At 44.1% G+C, this 16578-nt stretch overlaps 1 protein-coding gene across 3 annotated transcripts; it reads right to left on the bottom strand.

Annotated features, from left to right (window-relative positions):
- Nucleotides 1-55: 55 nt before the first annotated feature.
- Nucleotides 56-12544, bottom strand: B3GALNT1 (beta-1,3-N-acetylgalactosaminyltransferase 1 (Globoside blood group)). Of its 3 annotated transcripts, none has more exons than XM_079978170.1 (2): nt 12000-12544; nt 56-1599 (listed from the first exon to the last, which is right to left on the bottom strand). In XM_079978170.1, the coding sequence occupies exons 1-2, from the start codon at nt 12161-12163 to the stop codon at nt 573-575; spliced, it is 1191 nt and encodes a 396-aa protein (XP_079834296.1). In that variant the 5' UTR covers nt 12164-12544; the 3' UTR covers nt 56-572. The 3 variants fall into 3 exon arrangements, with proteins under 3 accessions (XP_079834296.1, XP_079834298.1, XP_079834297.1); XM_079978172.1 differs by lacking the exon at nt 12000-12544 and adding an exon at nt 7836-8798 and having other exon boundaries at nt 57-1633; XM_079978171.1 differs by having other exon boundaries at nt 58-1633; nt 12000-12135.
- Between the last annotated feature and the right edge of the window lie 4034 nt (nt 12545-16578).

Here is a 16578-nt window from a genome sequence, read left to right as displayed (position 1 = left end):
CCTCATTGCGAGAAGCAAAGCTACAGGGAACCAGGCAGAGGGCCTTCTCGGTAGTGGCCCCCGCCCTGTGGAACGCCCTTCCAGCAGATGTCAAAGCGATAAACAACTACCTGACATTCAGAAGACATCTTAAGGCAGCCCTGTTCAGGGAAGTTTTTAACGTGTGATATTTTACTGTATTTTTGGTTTTTATGGAAGCTGCCCAGAGTGGCTGGGGAGGCCCAGCCAGATGGGCGGGGTATAAATAATAAATTAAAAAAAACCCTCTAAAAAGCAGCGTTTCCCAAACTTGGGTCTCCAGCTGCTGTCGGACAACAACTCCCATCATCCCTAGCTAGCAAAGACCAGTGACTGGGGATGATGGGAGTTGTAGTCCAACAACAGTTGGCGAACCACATTTGGGAAAAGACATTTTGTAGACTTGGAAGGTGCTTACAGATTTTCTTCCTGGCTCTTGACAGTAGTTCTTGGTTTGGGGGGGGGGGAGGGACACACAGCCTAAAATCTGCCCACCCCTGCTCTGCTGGGGAGCAAACAGGCTTGAAGTAACAGGGTTTTAAAACAGGATGGAATCACTGGCACAGAAGTGAAGTCTCTCTTGTTATTTCCTGCCAGAAGGAAACCATTTCCTGGGGCGATACACCATGTACAGCAATCAAATGCTTGAACTTGCAAACATTAAAGCGAATTCTGTACAAGTAGAAGAGTTCTTTATCTTCTGCAATGGAGATGTTCACACCAAGTATATTTAAACAGATCCCAACATAGACATCTTCAAACTTAATAGGCTTAACATGACCCATCATTTTATAAACCTTTGCAGCCAGTCTGGTGTCCAAGACATAACCAAGTCCACTGAGGTATGGAGGATACCTCCTAAAGGGATATTCCGTGTAAGAAATATAGGTTTTCGTATAAAATCCTCTGTAAGATAAGCTATTCACTAAAGGGTAGCCGGTAATGAAGTTTTCCGAGGCATTCAAATTCAGAAGGAATTTCACTAAGTTGCCCGTGTTGATGAAAACGTCTGAATCTGCCTTCATAACGTATTTAGCACTGGAACAAAACTCCGTCACCCATCTGAAAGCCATGATGGTTTTCAAGGAAAGGTTGTTGTAAGTGTCAATGAAGTCTTGTTGGATGATGTCACCATAAAGAATGCTTTCATCTTCTATAGATAAGCTTGCGAAGTCGTCGCTTTCTGCTCCTTTGCCCAACACAAACAGTGTCAACACCTGGTTCCCCCACCAGGATCTTTGAGACCCCCAGGTTACTCGAATGGCCTGCCTTACCTGCACATCCGTAGGCCGTGATGTCACCAAAATGATGAGGAACGGATTGTTGTCTTCACATTTCGATCGCTCGCGTAGTGTAAAGAGGAAGTTCTGCTTATGGATGGGCTCGTAGTCATAGAAATACATCCAGTTGTTATATTCCACCACATTGTTGGAGGGGACGACCATGTACCATGCTGTGAATATGACTGAGGCAAGGGACAGACCCAAAAAAACTTTTCTCAAGGATGGCAAAGGCATCGGTCCTTGAATCTGAAGAAAGAGAAGCGGGAGTTTTCGATCGCGTTTCCAAAGGATTGTTGAGCTATGGAGAGAAGAGCTGGGCAATAAACACTTTGCTGGAAAAGAAAAACCAGTGAAGAAGAAAATTACTACGTGGAGAACACAGGCGTTCGCATTCTGTATACCTGAACCTTCATACCAGAAGTGATGCTATCAAAGGAAAACAGTTGCTCTCCATTTGTTTTATGGCTTATTAGGAATGCACAAAAATTGCAACTTAGGCAAGTTCACATGTCTTTTGATGAGTGTGGTCCATGTGAGTGAGGCCCGGCATAAGCACATTTATCCCGCTGCACATAAAACAAATGCATACATCATCTCAAGATCCAATAATAAAATTCTGGGACTATAAATGTATCTACAGTGACTGAGCATATAATGTCCCCGTCTTTATCGACTTTCAGGAGAAATGTTAAAACATTCCTGTTTTAAAATTTAAATACCCAGGCCTTTGATGGCTGAAATATACAGTGGTACCTCGGGTTACAGACGCTTAAGGTTACAGACGCTTCAGGTTACAGACTCCGCTAACCCGAAGTAGTACCTCAGGTTAAGAACTTTACCTCAGGATGAGAACAGAAATCGTGCGGCGGCAGGAGGCCCCATTAGCTAAAGTGGTACCTCAGGTTAAGAACAGTTTCAGGTTAAGAACAGACCTCCAGAACGAATTAAGTTCTTATCCTGAGGTACCACTGTACTGGCCACAGCAGCCTTGGAATTAGTGAGAGTGCATGATGGTTTTTAGATATGCTAAACACTTCTAATTGTCTTTAAATGTTTGAGATATGCTTTTATTTCATTTTAAATTGTATTGTTTTAAAACTTTGATGTTTGCTGCCCTGCAGATCAAAATAGAATCTTAAGAGTTGGAAGGGACTCAAGGGTCATCTAGTCCAACCCCCTGCAATGCAGAAATCTCAGCTAAAGCATCCATGATGACCATCCAACCTCTGCTTAAAAACCGCCAAGGAAGGAGAGTCCACCACAACCCACTGTCAAACAGCTCTTACTGTCAGAAAGTTTTTTTCCGAATATTTAGTCGGAATCTCCTTTCTTGTAACTTGAAGTCATTGGTTCGAGTCCTACCCTCCTGAGCAGGAGAAAACAAGCTTGTTCTGTCTTCCATGTGACAGCCCTTGTGAAATAAAGCTCATTTTGCACAATATGGGTTTTTGTCTGGGTCTGCATGCCTTATTTTCCATTACAAAAGTGTTAACTCATTGGAGCTGATGCTTATTGGGGCAAAAGTGCAAATTCCTTTTGTGAAAAAGAAAATAACAGTGGTCCAAATGCTTTTCCATAACAACACACACACAATTTTTACGTGAGATAATTAGCTCTGAAGTCTGTGAGACCAAGAAGATTCCTACCCGCCCCCCCTCCTTTGGCCACTAGAGGGAACTCTTATTAACTGATGTACACCACAGAGACAAATAAATGCAGAAAGCAGAACTAAATATGTTGTTCACTGCTTAGCATGTGCAGTGGAGCAGGGATGAAAAGGATTTCTTGCAAATTCAAGATTTCAATGTATTTAGGGATGTCTTGAGAAACTGAAGAGGGGCACTCACTGGTTGCCCAACCTCTACCAAGGAGTTAGTGCCTGGACTCCAAGAAGAGGGAAAGTGTAGCTGTGTGGAGGGAACAGGAGTCTCCTAAAACTCTCACCGCCTTAACAGACTACAGCTTCTCTCTCTCTCTCTCTCTCTCTCTCTCTCTCTCTCTCTCTCTCCTTCTTTTCTCTGAACGCCTGGTTTCATGCACAAGGCGCAACATGGCATCATTATACACTGTGTATTTCTCTGTCCAACCAGTAACAGGAGGCAGCGTTGGTACGGCTTCATGACACTATGTGCTGTAATCTAGCAATGCAAAACAACAAGGTGAAGAGATGAAAACTACAGAGCTGCAACGACTCCCTAACATCTAGTCATAGGATCACAGATTTGTAGAACTGGGAGGATTAGCTAGTAAAAAAAACCCTGCAATGCAGGAATATGCAGCTGTCACATACAAGGATCGAACCGGCAACCTTGGCATTATTAGCATCATGCTCTAACTAACTGAGCTAGTCTTGCCCTAAGAAACTGAAGTTCTTCCTGACATCCTATGCCCTTTTAAAATGTGGGGGTTGGGAGGGGGTATTGGGTTGTTGTTTTTATTTTGATTGTGTATTTTGTGGTTTTATATTTTGATTTTATTCTGTGAACTGCCCTGATAATAATAATAATAATAATAATAATAATAATAATAATAATAAATAATGGCAGGGATGATAGGAGTTGTGGTACGGCAACATCTGGAGGGCCCCATGTTCCTCATCCCTGGTGCAAGCAGCCTTGGGTCTCCAGCTGTTTTTTTTTTTTTGGACAACAACTCCCAACATCCCTAGCTAGCAGGACCAGGGATGATGGGAACTGTAGTCCAAAAACAGCTGAAGACCCAAGTCTGGGAAACACTGATCTAGATGGGCAAACTGCCTGACTCTCATTAAAGCAGCCTCCTATGTTCCTGTGTATAATCTGCCTTACAGAGCTGTGGGATTAGTACACAAACATTACTAAGTGAACAGATGCTACTGCTGGCGAATGGAACATGTGAACAGTCTTTGTGGCTGGTTGCAATACTGCGCTGGGATCAATGTTTCACTGGTCCTTTGTTCCAGTCATGTACAATCATACTTGAAGAACAAGGGAATGATGGGCGATGAAAATTCTTTGGGGGCGGGGAACCTTCCACGTCTACAATCTTAAAATGGTTATAACCCCACTGAATTCCATACCAGGCATTAAAGGCATTTAGCTGGGGGAAATCTGAGGTAAAAGAATAACAGAGTGGCATTTTAAATTTACAATGTGGTGTACAAACTGAAGATGGGACGAAGTCAAGCAGAGAGCAAATTTACAGTTGTTTTAGTGGAATGTTTTGTGTCTCTCCCCCAAACTCCAATTCAAATTTTCAGCTCTCAATCAAAATTTTCACCTCTAGTACCTTGGGTTAAGTACTTAATTCATTCCGGAGGTCCGTTTTTAACCTGAAACTGTTCTTAACCTGAAGCACCACTTTAGCTAATGGGGCCTCCCGCTGCTGCCACGCCGCTGGAGCATGATTTCTGTTCTCATCCTGAAGCAAAGTTCTTAACCCGAGGTACTATTTCTGGGTTAGCGGAGTCTGTAACCTGAAGCGTATGTACAGAATAAGTAGGATACGGAGTCCTCTCTTAAAAAATAATTCTTTGCCCTTAACACCCGCAGACTAAATTCACTCATCCCAGCTCTCACCTGGGATCTTTCCTTTCTCCTCGCAGCTTCTCACCCTGGGAGAATGCCATTTCTCTGTCTCTCACCCAGGGTTCTCCATCAACCATCTACAACCCCCACTTTCTACTCTCTTTTTTTAAAAAAAACATGAATATTATTTGGCAATCAGTTTGCAGGCATTCACGCTTCACATCCTATGCCTCTCTCAGAAAGTAAAACAACCACCAGCACTGCCTACTTTCAGAAGAAGGAATTTGCTGCCCTCTGCTGAAGTTACACTAAACTGTAGGGAAGCAGCCGCAGTTCTAAAATCAGAGAGTTGTTTTACAAGGTTCCTGAGTCAACCATTCCCTCCCTGATGTTCAGGCTTTCAGTGCTAGTGCTTATGTAGGCAAATGAACATCCCCTGAGGGAAACAGCAGGTTTGTAGGTGTAGGAAAGAAGGGTTAGGGAGTACGAAAGAAGGGTTAGGCAGTGCAAAAGAAGGGTTGGGGAGTACAAAAGAAGGGTTAGGCAGTGCAAAAGAAGGGTTGGGGAGTACGAAAGAAGGGTTAGGCAGTGCAAAAGAAGGGTTGGGGAGTACAAAAGAAGGGTTAGGCAGTGCAAAAGAAGGGTTGGGGAGTACAGTGGTACCTCGGGTTAAGAACTTAATTCGTTCCGGAGGTATGTTCTTAACCTGAAACTGTTCTTAACCTGAGGTAACACTTTAGCTAATGGGGCCTCCCGCCGCCACCGCACGATTTCTGTTCTCATCCTGAGGTAAAGTTCTTAACCCGAGGTACTACTTCCGGGTTAGCGGAGTCTGTAACCTGAAGCGTATGTAACCTGAGGTACCACTGTACAAAGAAGGGTTAGGGTGACCAAAACAAAAACCCTTCAAGGGAAAACCCCAAAAATGCCCCACTGAGGACTGAGCATGCTGAGGGTCACAAAACACTACTTTTTGCAAGTGGGGGGGATGCACTAGATATGGAAGGAATGGAGTACAGGGAGTGAAGCACTGCACACTGCAACATTTTGTTGCCGATTCAACTTGTTTTTAACTACGGCTGCATACACATTACCAACTTAAAACACTATAAGGTAGTTCTCCCCCGCTGTGTTTCAATTCACATGTGGCTTCTGTTCTCAAATCAGAGCAAAGCTGTTTTGAGGAGAAATACCTCAAAAAGCAGTATTTCTCAAAGAATACAGGATAGATGTAGACTGTGGCTAACATTGTATGCGCGTGGCTTAACAAAGCAGTGGTGGGAGCACTCTTGATGCGGGGGGGGGGGGGGGAATCACGGAGGTTTTTTTTATTTGCAGTGGTTCTTCCTGCCCCTGATGGGTACACAGCTTGGGGGTTCTTTTGGACCCAATGCTGTTGGTTGAGACTCAGGTGTCCTCAATGGCACAGAATGCCTTCCATCAGCTTTGGCTGCTGGCCCAGCCACACCCCTATCTGGACATGGATAGCCTAACTTCTATCATCTACACTCTGGTAATCTCTATGTTAGATTACTACAATATATTACATGAGGGGCTGCTTCTGAAGACAGTTCGGAAACTTCAGCTGGTGCAGAATTCAGGGGCCAAGTTGCTCACTAGGGCAAGAAGCTCCTTGAGCATATACAGTGGTGCCCCGCAAGACGAATGCCTCACAAGACGAAAAAGCCGCTAGGCGAAAGGGTTTTCCGTTTTGGAGGCGCTTCGCAAAACGAATTTCCCTATGGGCTTGCTTCGCAAGACGAAATGTCCTGCGAGTTTTTCCGACTTTTTCTCCCTTCCCCCCCTTTTTCTAAGCCGCTAAGCCGTTTATCCGCTAAGCCGTTAAAAGCCGCTAAACCGCTAATAGCGCTAATCCGCTAAGCCGTCAATGGGCTTGCTTCGCAAGACGAAAAAACCGCTAGACGAAGAGAATCACGGAACGGATTCTTTTCATCTTGTGAGGCACCACTGTAATTGCAATCTTGGCCTGACTGCTTGGCTGCTAATTAATTAATTTATGGGCCCAATTCAAAGTGCTGGTTTTGACCTATAAAGCCTTAAATGGCTCAGGACCGCAATAACTCAAGGATCGCTTCTCGCTGAATATGAACCGACCCAGACCCTGCGATCATCATCTGAGGCCCTTCTTCATGTGCTTCTTCGACAAGAAGTCTGGAGGGCGGCAACAAAATGTTAGCTTTTGCTTCTGTTTACTTATCCTCCTCATTGTTGGAGACTTGTTTGTCTTGTTTGTCTCTTTGCTGGTTGAATCTATTTGCCTGGGCCTTAGGAGCAGCATCCTCAGAGGCCTCCCATCAAGTTCCAGCAGACTGGAAAGAACTTTTTCAGTTCTGGCCCTGTATCTCTGGAACTCTCTGTTGAAGGAAATGTGCATGGTGGCCCCCCACTTTCGATAGCTCTTAAAAAGGACTTTTAAACTGTTTTGGTTTTAATTTGCATTTTACTAAAAAAGTGTTGTGCTAGTTTTTAAACTGCAGCTGTTTTAGCTTCCTAATTGATTTTTTAACATGCATTTTTTTAAGTTGTTTTATATTGTTTTCATTATGTTTTGTAAGCTGCCTTTAGAGAGCTTCCCCCCCAAAGGCAGCATATACATTCCTTAATAACACTTGAATCTGCATAACTGCACTCATCCCTTTATTCTTTCCTCTCCATTCCCTTCTCCTGCTGTCTCCCACAGTTAGAAGTTAGACTGTAAGCTCCCTGGAGATAGGACCTCTTTTTCTTTTCTTATATTACTCTGAACATGTGATGCGCACTGATAGGACAGAATAAATATTACAGAAATGCTTCCCCACCCCACCACCCCCTTTCAAGCTGTGGTGTAAAGTGGAACATTTTCCAAAATGGAAAATGACCCAGTGCTTCCTTTTCAAGTGATGAAACCCCTGGAAACCCCTAGATGCGTAGTTTTGAAAATATGGTAAGTTTCTTTCTAAAGTTTCGCTCTTCCCTCAGCATACGAAAAATACCACACGTCTGGTAAGTTTAAAAATTGTTTACTTACCAATGCTTCAAAGGTCATATTCATGTGCTTCAGAAAGTTGCACAGGCAGTAAACCTTGGCTTAGCTACAAAGCAGGGCAGGTTCCTAAATTATTGGTATAGGAACTCAAGAGAGGCTGGCGGGAGCCATGTGGTCTAACCAGTTCAAACCTCTTCACACACTGAACTTCTTAGGTAGACTGCGGGGGAACATAGGCTTGATTACCTATTTCCTCCTAAGATATGGAGAGTGCATGGTAGGACAGCTTACTCTATGGCAGGCGTAGGCAAACTCCGGCCCTCCAGATGTTTAGGACTACAATTCCCATCATCCCTGACCACCAGTCCTGTTAGCTAGGGATGGTGGGAATTGTAGTCCCAAACATCTGGAGGCCGGAGTTTGCCTATGCCTGCTCTATGATATTAACCCCTTCATGCAATAATGAGACTCAACCAACAGGTTATATGAGGCTGGTTATCCCACAAAGAGAAGACCAAGAAGATTCATTGAAGGCTGAAAAAAGGATTTCAACTGGCAGAAGAGTATCCCAGCAAAATCTAAAGAAGCAACATGTGTCTCCAGCACTCACCTTTTTTCTATTTGTGCTTGTTACAGAATCCTTAGCCTGAGTCCTTGGTGTGTGGGTGTGAATTAAGGACTAGTCTGCCAAGGCCGGCTAATTATTTCACTCCAGTTTCTACTCCCCATTTCCAGGGTGACTCTTCATTAAGTTGAAAATGCCCTTGCAGTAACATTAGTTTAGCAAATTAAGTTTTTACTTTTCATATGTGACATAGTTTTTTACCCTGGTATCTACGCATTCCCTTTTGCAAAGAAAAGGTCCTGTATATTTCAGGCCTGATCAACTTTGACACACATGAAAAGGCTGTTGTTTGAAGTTCACTATCCAGTTCTGCCCTCAAAGTGGGTCTGTGATTGGGGGTGCAGGTGAGGGAGAGGAGGAACCAGGAAGGCAGGCCAGGAAGCAAAGAACATTGTTCGGTGGAAGAAGATTGGAAGAAATTTAAAGTTTATCTACAGAAACATTGTAAAATTAAGGAATGTTAGAAGGATGTTGGAATGAAGTAATGTGGTTTTAGCAGAAATGATATAAAGGATTAAGTAAAAATGGATTGTTAATTGGTGAAAGAACAGAACGTTAAATTATAGTATATTAAGATAAATCATTAGGATAGAAATAAGGATGGAAAGGATTTGCTGAAATATCTAATTGAACTAGAATACAAAAAAGGGAGGTGTGAGGAGGTCAAGGAAATAAGCAAAGGAAAGAAAGCTATGTAAAGGATTGATTTTTTTTAATTTTCTTTTTTTTGTGTTGTTTTTTTTCCCCCTTTGTTTTTTCCCTGTTTAAATATGTCCTTTATTTTTTCTTTTTGTAACATAAAATCTTAATAAAAATCTATTGGAAAAAAAGGAAGCAAAGAACATTGTCTCCTAATAAGAACCAATATCCTAAGAGAACTTTCAGAGCAGCCCTTTCCCACCTTCAGAAGTGAGGGAGACCAGGCCAGGGAGCATGCCCCATTGGCCCCAGCCAGTCTGAGAGTACTCTGTCACTCTATACTTTATATAACTTACTGTATTTGTTTTAGTATTTTTAAATTGTTAACTGTCTTGGGTGCCTTGGCAGAAAGGGAGTACAGTGGTACCTTGGTTTGCATACGTTTTAGATTACAAACACGTCAAACCCGGAACTGCGTGTCCCGGTTTGCAACCTTTTTTTGGATTACAACCCATTTTGGGGGGGGTTTACGAACGAATTTTTGGAGGCCCCATTGATGAAAGCGCGCCTTGGGCTACAACCTGTTTTGGTTTACAAACGGACCTCCGGAACGGATTATAGTTGTAAACCAAGGTACCATATTGTATACAAATGCAATAAATGACATAAAAAGTTGAATATTATGGGACTTCTGGTTCAGGAGGCCCATTGTTAGTAAGCTAGAGAAGAGCATGGAGTTCCTGTTCTCAAACAAATAAAAGGGGATTGATTAATTTAGGTAATGGGTTACCAGGTGTCTAGAGAAAGGTCAGCATTGCCAGTTCCTGTGCCTTTAATAGCAACTTGATCTGCAAAAATCTGCAAGTTTGTGGCATGGAGACAAACCCTAAGACCTGGTAACCTCTGCAAGAACAAGATGCTCATAAAAGCACAGGGAAAGGGCTAATGCTTGCTACCAAAGTATGTCATATGCAGAAAGTTCTGTCTGGTGCATTGAACAGAAGGAGATATTAAAGGAAATGGGGTCAGGTGAATTTGGTTGAGAGAAAGAAAGAGATGAGTTTCTTCAAGTCTGTGCAGAAATGCCTGCAGATAATGGAGGACAGGAAGCAATAATGTTTTAACTTGAAGAGACAAGTGAAGCCAAGCTGGGGTAAAACATAAACCTTGGATATGAACTGCAACAAATCTTTGCTTCATCACATGAATCCAAAGTGGTTAATTTATAATGAGTCCCGCTAAGCTTTTCCCCAAAGCACAGGCTATGGAACCTGAACCAACTGCATTGTTAGGACTATAATGAATGACATCTGAATCTATTATCTGTCCCTGGCATGAGAGGAAATGTGATCCTTGGGCATGGAGGAAACTAGACAGCAGCAAAAGCTTTGCACTGTTTTCCACACCACACCATCTAAGATTTCATCCCTGCCAAGTTAAAGTGCTGGAATGACTCATGACATAACTGAAGGCAGGACAGCACACCTTAAAATAGGTGGGTGTTTCTCATCAAACTAAGAAAAAGTAGACAGCACAGTGACTTCCTTCTGAAGAAGAAGAAGAGTTTGGATTTGATATCCCGCCTTTCACTCCCCTTCAGGAGTCTCAAAGCGGCTAACATTCTCCTTTCCCTTCCTCCTGGGGCTGAGAGACTTCAAAGAAGTGTGACTAGCCCAAGGTGACCCAGCAGCTGCATGTGGAGGAGCGGAGACGTGAACCCGGTTCCCCAGATTACGAGACTACCGCTCTTAACCACTACACCACACTGGCTCTTCTGGATGGGACTGATGACACTGGAGTCCATCAAGAAGTAATTGGACTACTCCCATCATCCCTGACCCTTGGGCGTGCTGGCTGGGGCTGAGGAGAGTTGCAGTCCACCACCTGGAGGCCGACAGATCCCCATTCCTGTACTACTACACTATTCCTGCAAAAATAGAGCCAGCACAGCTTGACCATCTGGAGCATTGCACCACAGTTCAGATCCTGAAATCTAATACAGTACAGTATCTGCAAATGCTTTCCAAGATGGGGAATGCTTTGTTCAGAATTAGGGCTGTGTAGGCGGTTCCCCCACACAGGGTGTCAATCGAGCCGAGGGGGTGCAAAATAGAGAAGGCCCATTATTGAGAAGATCCATTTTGCCACTCAGAGAGCCCCATATTGTGAAATATTGCCAAAGTCCCCCTCTGGTTTTGTGTGGATGTTGTACTGTTTGTCAAGAGGCAGCTTGACCTCAGTACTATATACTGTACATGCTTTCAGTTTCAAACTCTATTTGCCTACTCATCCCGACCCTTAACCATTTTGAGCCACTTCCCATCTTCCACTGATGAGCCATCCCTTCCTTATCTCCCTCCACGTGGCCATCTGTCATGGATGCGTCCCTTGAGGGTCCTGCACTGCACGTGGTTGGACGGTCGCCCTACAAATCTACAAATCCACAGACTGCAACCCAGCCCCGTCCATTCTCCGGGGGCTCTCCTTGTCCCGATTTTTCCTCTTATCTGCGCAGGGCAGATCGTAGGGCGTGGCTGAGCTTTGGTGACCGCGGATCACCAATTCACTCCTGCAAATGCTTGTTTAATGAACTTCTTATGCTCTGGAAATCCATCACCTTGCCTCCCAGTGCCATTCGATGTTCCCCTGTCTATAAATCTGACCGGTAAGCTGCCGCTCATCCAGGCACCCGACGGCGCGTACACAAAATCCCGTTATGTCTTTAAGGCGCTGCCGCAAGACTCCCCCCTGTTGTTTCCACGCTTCTTTGGGTTTCAGAGAGCGGCAGCCAAAGGCAAGGAGCCTTGTCCTCGTTTCCAATCGCTCGGGATAACAGAAAAATGCGGATTTCATGAGCTACCCTACCCCCACCCCGAAAGACGACTGAAAGCAGCATAAAACGCCCTCCCCCATCTTTCCCCCACCCACGTCTCCTTTCTTACCGCCAACCTCTCCGAAAGTTCCGCCGGCTCGCTTCTGCTTTCCGGGCCCGGATCCCGCTCACTCCAGCCGGTCTGCAGCAAAACCCAGATGGCAATCGCGCCTCCTTTCCGGCCGGCGATGGCTTCCCGGAGAAAGAAGGCAGAGACGCGAGCGAGTCAGACATGTGCGAGTTCCCGGCGAGCGACCCCTGTGCTTTGCAGGCCGGATTTCCTGAGCGCTTTGCGCTGCTTCGCGTAGCAGCCGCAGTTTCTCGGCAAGTGAATCGGGGAAAGTTTCTTTGTTTTGGTTGTTTTTTAAAGGGGAAAGGCAGAAGTTCGTGATCGTTCAGACTCGTGCTTTCTTTCGTAGGCAATGGAAAGTGGAGACGGGGTGGGGGTGGGGTGGCAGAATCAAATGCAATCGCTGTGCGACTCTTAACAAAAATTGCGCTTCAAATGCTTCTTGCGCTAGGAGGGGAGAAATAACCGCGAGGCTCAAGTCGTACCAGAAGCTGAGCTACTAAGGAAAGCAAAGTCCTTCCCCGCAGCCTTTTATATAACTGGGTGTTTCTCTCCCGGCTACTCCATTTTTTATCCCTCCCACTTGATTTACGGGTCCCTTCCTGTCAGCATTCTTTGCGTGGGTACAGAACATGCTCATTCCTTATCTAGGCTTGTTAGAAAGTGCAAGGTGTGTCTTTAGAACTTTTAGGTTGGGATTGGGGTTTTTTTTGTACTTTAAGGAGTTGGTTACTCCAGTTCTGTCAATGCATCTCAGTGCCTCCCTTTGGCTGGCCTCATTGTGGCTACAAAAGCAACAGCACTCAGAGAACTGAATCAGAATATAGGATGAAGACGAACTCAAGTAAGAGTAGCAGGACAGTTTAGCATATAACTGATTCCTAAATATTAGGTTTTATGTATTTATTTTTCAATTATGTTTCATTATGTTTCAACGTTTTTAACATATACAGCCAAAACACTGTACAGTGGTACCTCAGGTTACATACGCTTCAGGTTCCAGACTCCGCTAACCCAGAAATAGTGCTTCAGGTTAAGAACTTTGCTTCAGGATGAGAACAGAAATTGTGCTCCGGCAGCGCGGCAGCAGCGGGAGGCCCCATTAGCTAAAGTGGTGCTACAGGTTAAGAACAGTTTCAGGTTAAGAATGGACCTCCGGAACGAATTAAGTACTTAACCCGAGGTACCACTGTACTGTATTTACAACATCCGGGTTCGATCTGTCATGGATGCTTTAGCTGAGATTCCATTGCAGGGTGTTGGACTAGATCAGGGGTCCTCGACTTGGCCCTCCATATGTTTTGAGACTACAATTCCCATCATCCCTGACCACTGGTCCTGCTAGCTAGGGATCATGGGAGTTGTAGGCCAAAAACATCTGGAGGGCCGAGGTTGAGGAAGCCTGGACTAGATGACCCTTGGGTCCCTTCCAACTCTCAGTTTCTATTAACACAATTTCGTCTTTTCTCTTATTTTTGTCAACTTCCCACCCCACTTTTTCCAGGGAGCTGTTTTTTTCTCTCCTTCTGCTGCACCCGATCAGATTGTATTTATTTTGATATGTACCACTAATGTGCCAAAACAGCTTCTAAGCCATTTGCAGCTATAAGATAACACAGTAAGAATTTGAACCGGAACATTTAAACATCCTTTAATCAGAACATACTGTTGCCTTCCTCTCCAAGCGGTGCAAGATTCCAGGGGTTTCAGACGCAGACCCAGGGTTTATGTTTCCTTTTGGAATGAGGCACAGCGGAGTCTCTGGTGTCTGTATGATATAGGGTTTATTTACATATATATACAACCTGAGCCTGCAGTGGAGGGTTCACAGTACTGACCTGCCAAAGGGGTCTTGTTTCTCCCATAGCCTCAGCCTTGGATTTAATTAGAAATCAGTAATTGCTCCCCAACTTGCTGCTTTACTTCTGGCCCACATCGCTGCAAGTCAAATCTAAACTGTGGTTTTGTCCTCCTAACTGGTGCCACCTCTGTGTTACACACTGATAATCATCAGGCCATGGAACAAACCGTCATGGTTTCTGATGTGATCACGGAATGTCCCTCTTTTCCTTGTTGTTGTTTAGTCTTGTCCGACTCTTCGTGACCCTGTGGACCAGAGCACGCCAGGTGCTCCTGTCTTCCACTGCCTCCCACAGTTTGGTCAAACTCATGTTAGTAGCTTCGAGAACATTGTCCAACCATCTTGTCCTCTGTCGTGCCCTTCTCCTTGTGCCCTCAATCTTTCCCAACATCAAGGTCTTTTCCTGTGAGTCTTCTCATGAGGTGGCCAAAGTATTGGAGCCTCAACTTCAGGATCTGTCCTTCCAGTGAGCACTCAGGGCTGATTTCCTTAAGAATGGATAGGTTTGATCTTGCAGTCCATGCGACTCTCAAGAGTCTCCTCCAGCACCATAATTCAAAAGCATCAATTCTTCAGCAATCAGCCTTATTTATGGTCCACCTCTCACTTCCATACATCACTACTTTAACTATATGGACCTTTGTTGGCAAGGTGATGTCTCTGCTTTTTAAGATGCTGTCTAGGTTTGTCATTGCTTTTCTCCCAAGAGGCAGGCGTCTTTTAATTTCGTGACTGCTGTCACCATCTGCAGTGATCATGGAGCCCAAGAAAGTAAAATCTCTCACTGCCTCCATTTCATCCCCTTCTATTTACCAGGAGGTGATGGGACCAGTGGCCATGATCTTAGTTTTTTTTTTTTTATGTTGAGCTTCAGACCATATTTTGCACTCTCCTCTTTCACCCTCATTAAGAGGTTCTTTACTTCCTCCTCACTTTCTGCCAAGATGTGAAGGAAATAAGTAGCTATCCTATATTTAAAGGACATCTGAAGGCAGCCCTGTTCAAGGAAGTTTTTAATATTTAATGCTGTATTGTTTTTAATACTTTATTGGGAGCCGCCCAGAGTGTTTGTTGTGGGGGAGGAAGGGAAAGAAGAATGTTAGCCGCTTTGAGACTCCTTAAAAAGGAGTGAAAGGTGGGATATCAAATCCAAACTCTTATTATTATTATTATTATCAAAGTTGTGTCATATTTTCCTTAGAATTTCCCTAGTTTCATCAGAGAAATGTTGGAGGGTATGGAGTTATGCAATCCCCAAGCCAAGGAGATAAGTAACTAAGCAACTTTCAGAAGACATCTGAAGGCAGCTCTGTATAGGGAAGTTTTTTAAATGTTTTATTATGTTTTTATATATGTCGGAAGCTGCCCAGAGTGGCTGGGGCAACCCAGTCAGATGGGCAATGTATAAATATTATTATTTATTATTATGTAATATTATTATTATTATTAATATTATTGAATAGGATGTCCCTGTTTTCATGAGCGAAATGTTGGAGGGTATTCTCACTGTGTAAGAAGAAGCACAATCTATGAATAGGGAAGAGACCTTTAGGGAACATCCAAATGGGCCCTTGGACAGACATTCTAAGTTCAGTTATATTCCAGTGTGCTCCTCCTTCTCAATCCCATTTTCCTGTACATCATCTGTTGTAGGTTGTAAGTCAAAGGGCATGGCAGTGCCTGCCTGCTTATGAGACATGGTGAGGCAGGCAACTCTGGCGGCAGATTTGAGCTCTTTTTGCTCCCTCTCCTTCAGCACACAGGGTGGGTCTCTGAAGGAGGAGGCGGTGGTGGCAGGGTGTGTGTGGTTTATTGTTTTGCCTCAAATAACAAAATGTACAGTGGTGCCCCGCAAGACGAACGCCTTGCAAGACGGAAAACCCGCTAGACGAAAGGGTTTTCCGTTTTGGAGGCGCTTCGCAAAACGAATTTCCCTATGGGCTTGGTTCGCAAGACGAAAATGTCTTGTGAGTTCCTGCAGGGGTTTTTTCCTTTCCCCCCCCCCTTTTCCTAAGCCGCTAAGCCGCTTATCAGCTGATCCGCTGATAAGCCGCTTAACAGCTGATCGCTAAAAGCCACTAAACTGCTAATAGCGCTAATCCGCTAAGCTGTCAATGGGCTTGCTTCGCAAGACGAAAAACCGCTATACGAAGAGCCTAACGGAACGGATTAATTTCGTCTTGCGAGGCACCACTGTACTGGGTCTGCCATGGGCAGGGACTGTCTTATTACTGAATTTTGTAAGTGTGACATATTTTGGGGGGACCTGTGAGCTTTTGAGCCCTGTGTTGGAGCCAGGATGGATAGGTAGATTCCTGAGTAAAAGCCAGGAGGATGAGAGAGATATTGAGTGGGAAGGGGAGCTAGAAGATAGTAGCATCCATACTCTATTATGGTATTGATATCAGTATGTATGTATGTATGCATGTATGTATTTTTTCATGTTCTTTTTAAATATATTCTTCTTATTAGTTTTCTTAGTTAACAAACACACACAAGAAATTAACAAAAATGATAAAATAATAGCTAAAACATCCACACATCCATAAATCCATACGCTCTTACAAAAGAACTTAATGCCACCATGTTCTTAATTCCCAATTCTTTATCTTCCCCAATAGACTTCCGTCTTCCTCAAAGCGGGTCTGTCTTCTCTGTTCAATAAACTGCTTCTTTAATCATTTCATCATTTATTCGGTTATCTGAATACTATACTTA

Source organism: Podarcis cretensis (assembly GCF_951804945.1).
Source record: "Podarcis cretensis genome assembly, chromosome: 5".
NCBI classification, from domain to species: Eukaryota; Metazoa; Chordata; class Lepidosauria; order Squamata; family Lacertidae; genus Podarcis; species Podarcis cretensis.
The sequence above is the reverse complement of the archived record's forward strand: the minus strand, read 5'-3'. Positions and strand labels throughout refer to the sequence as shown.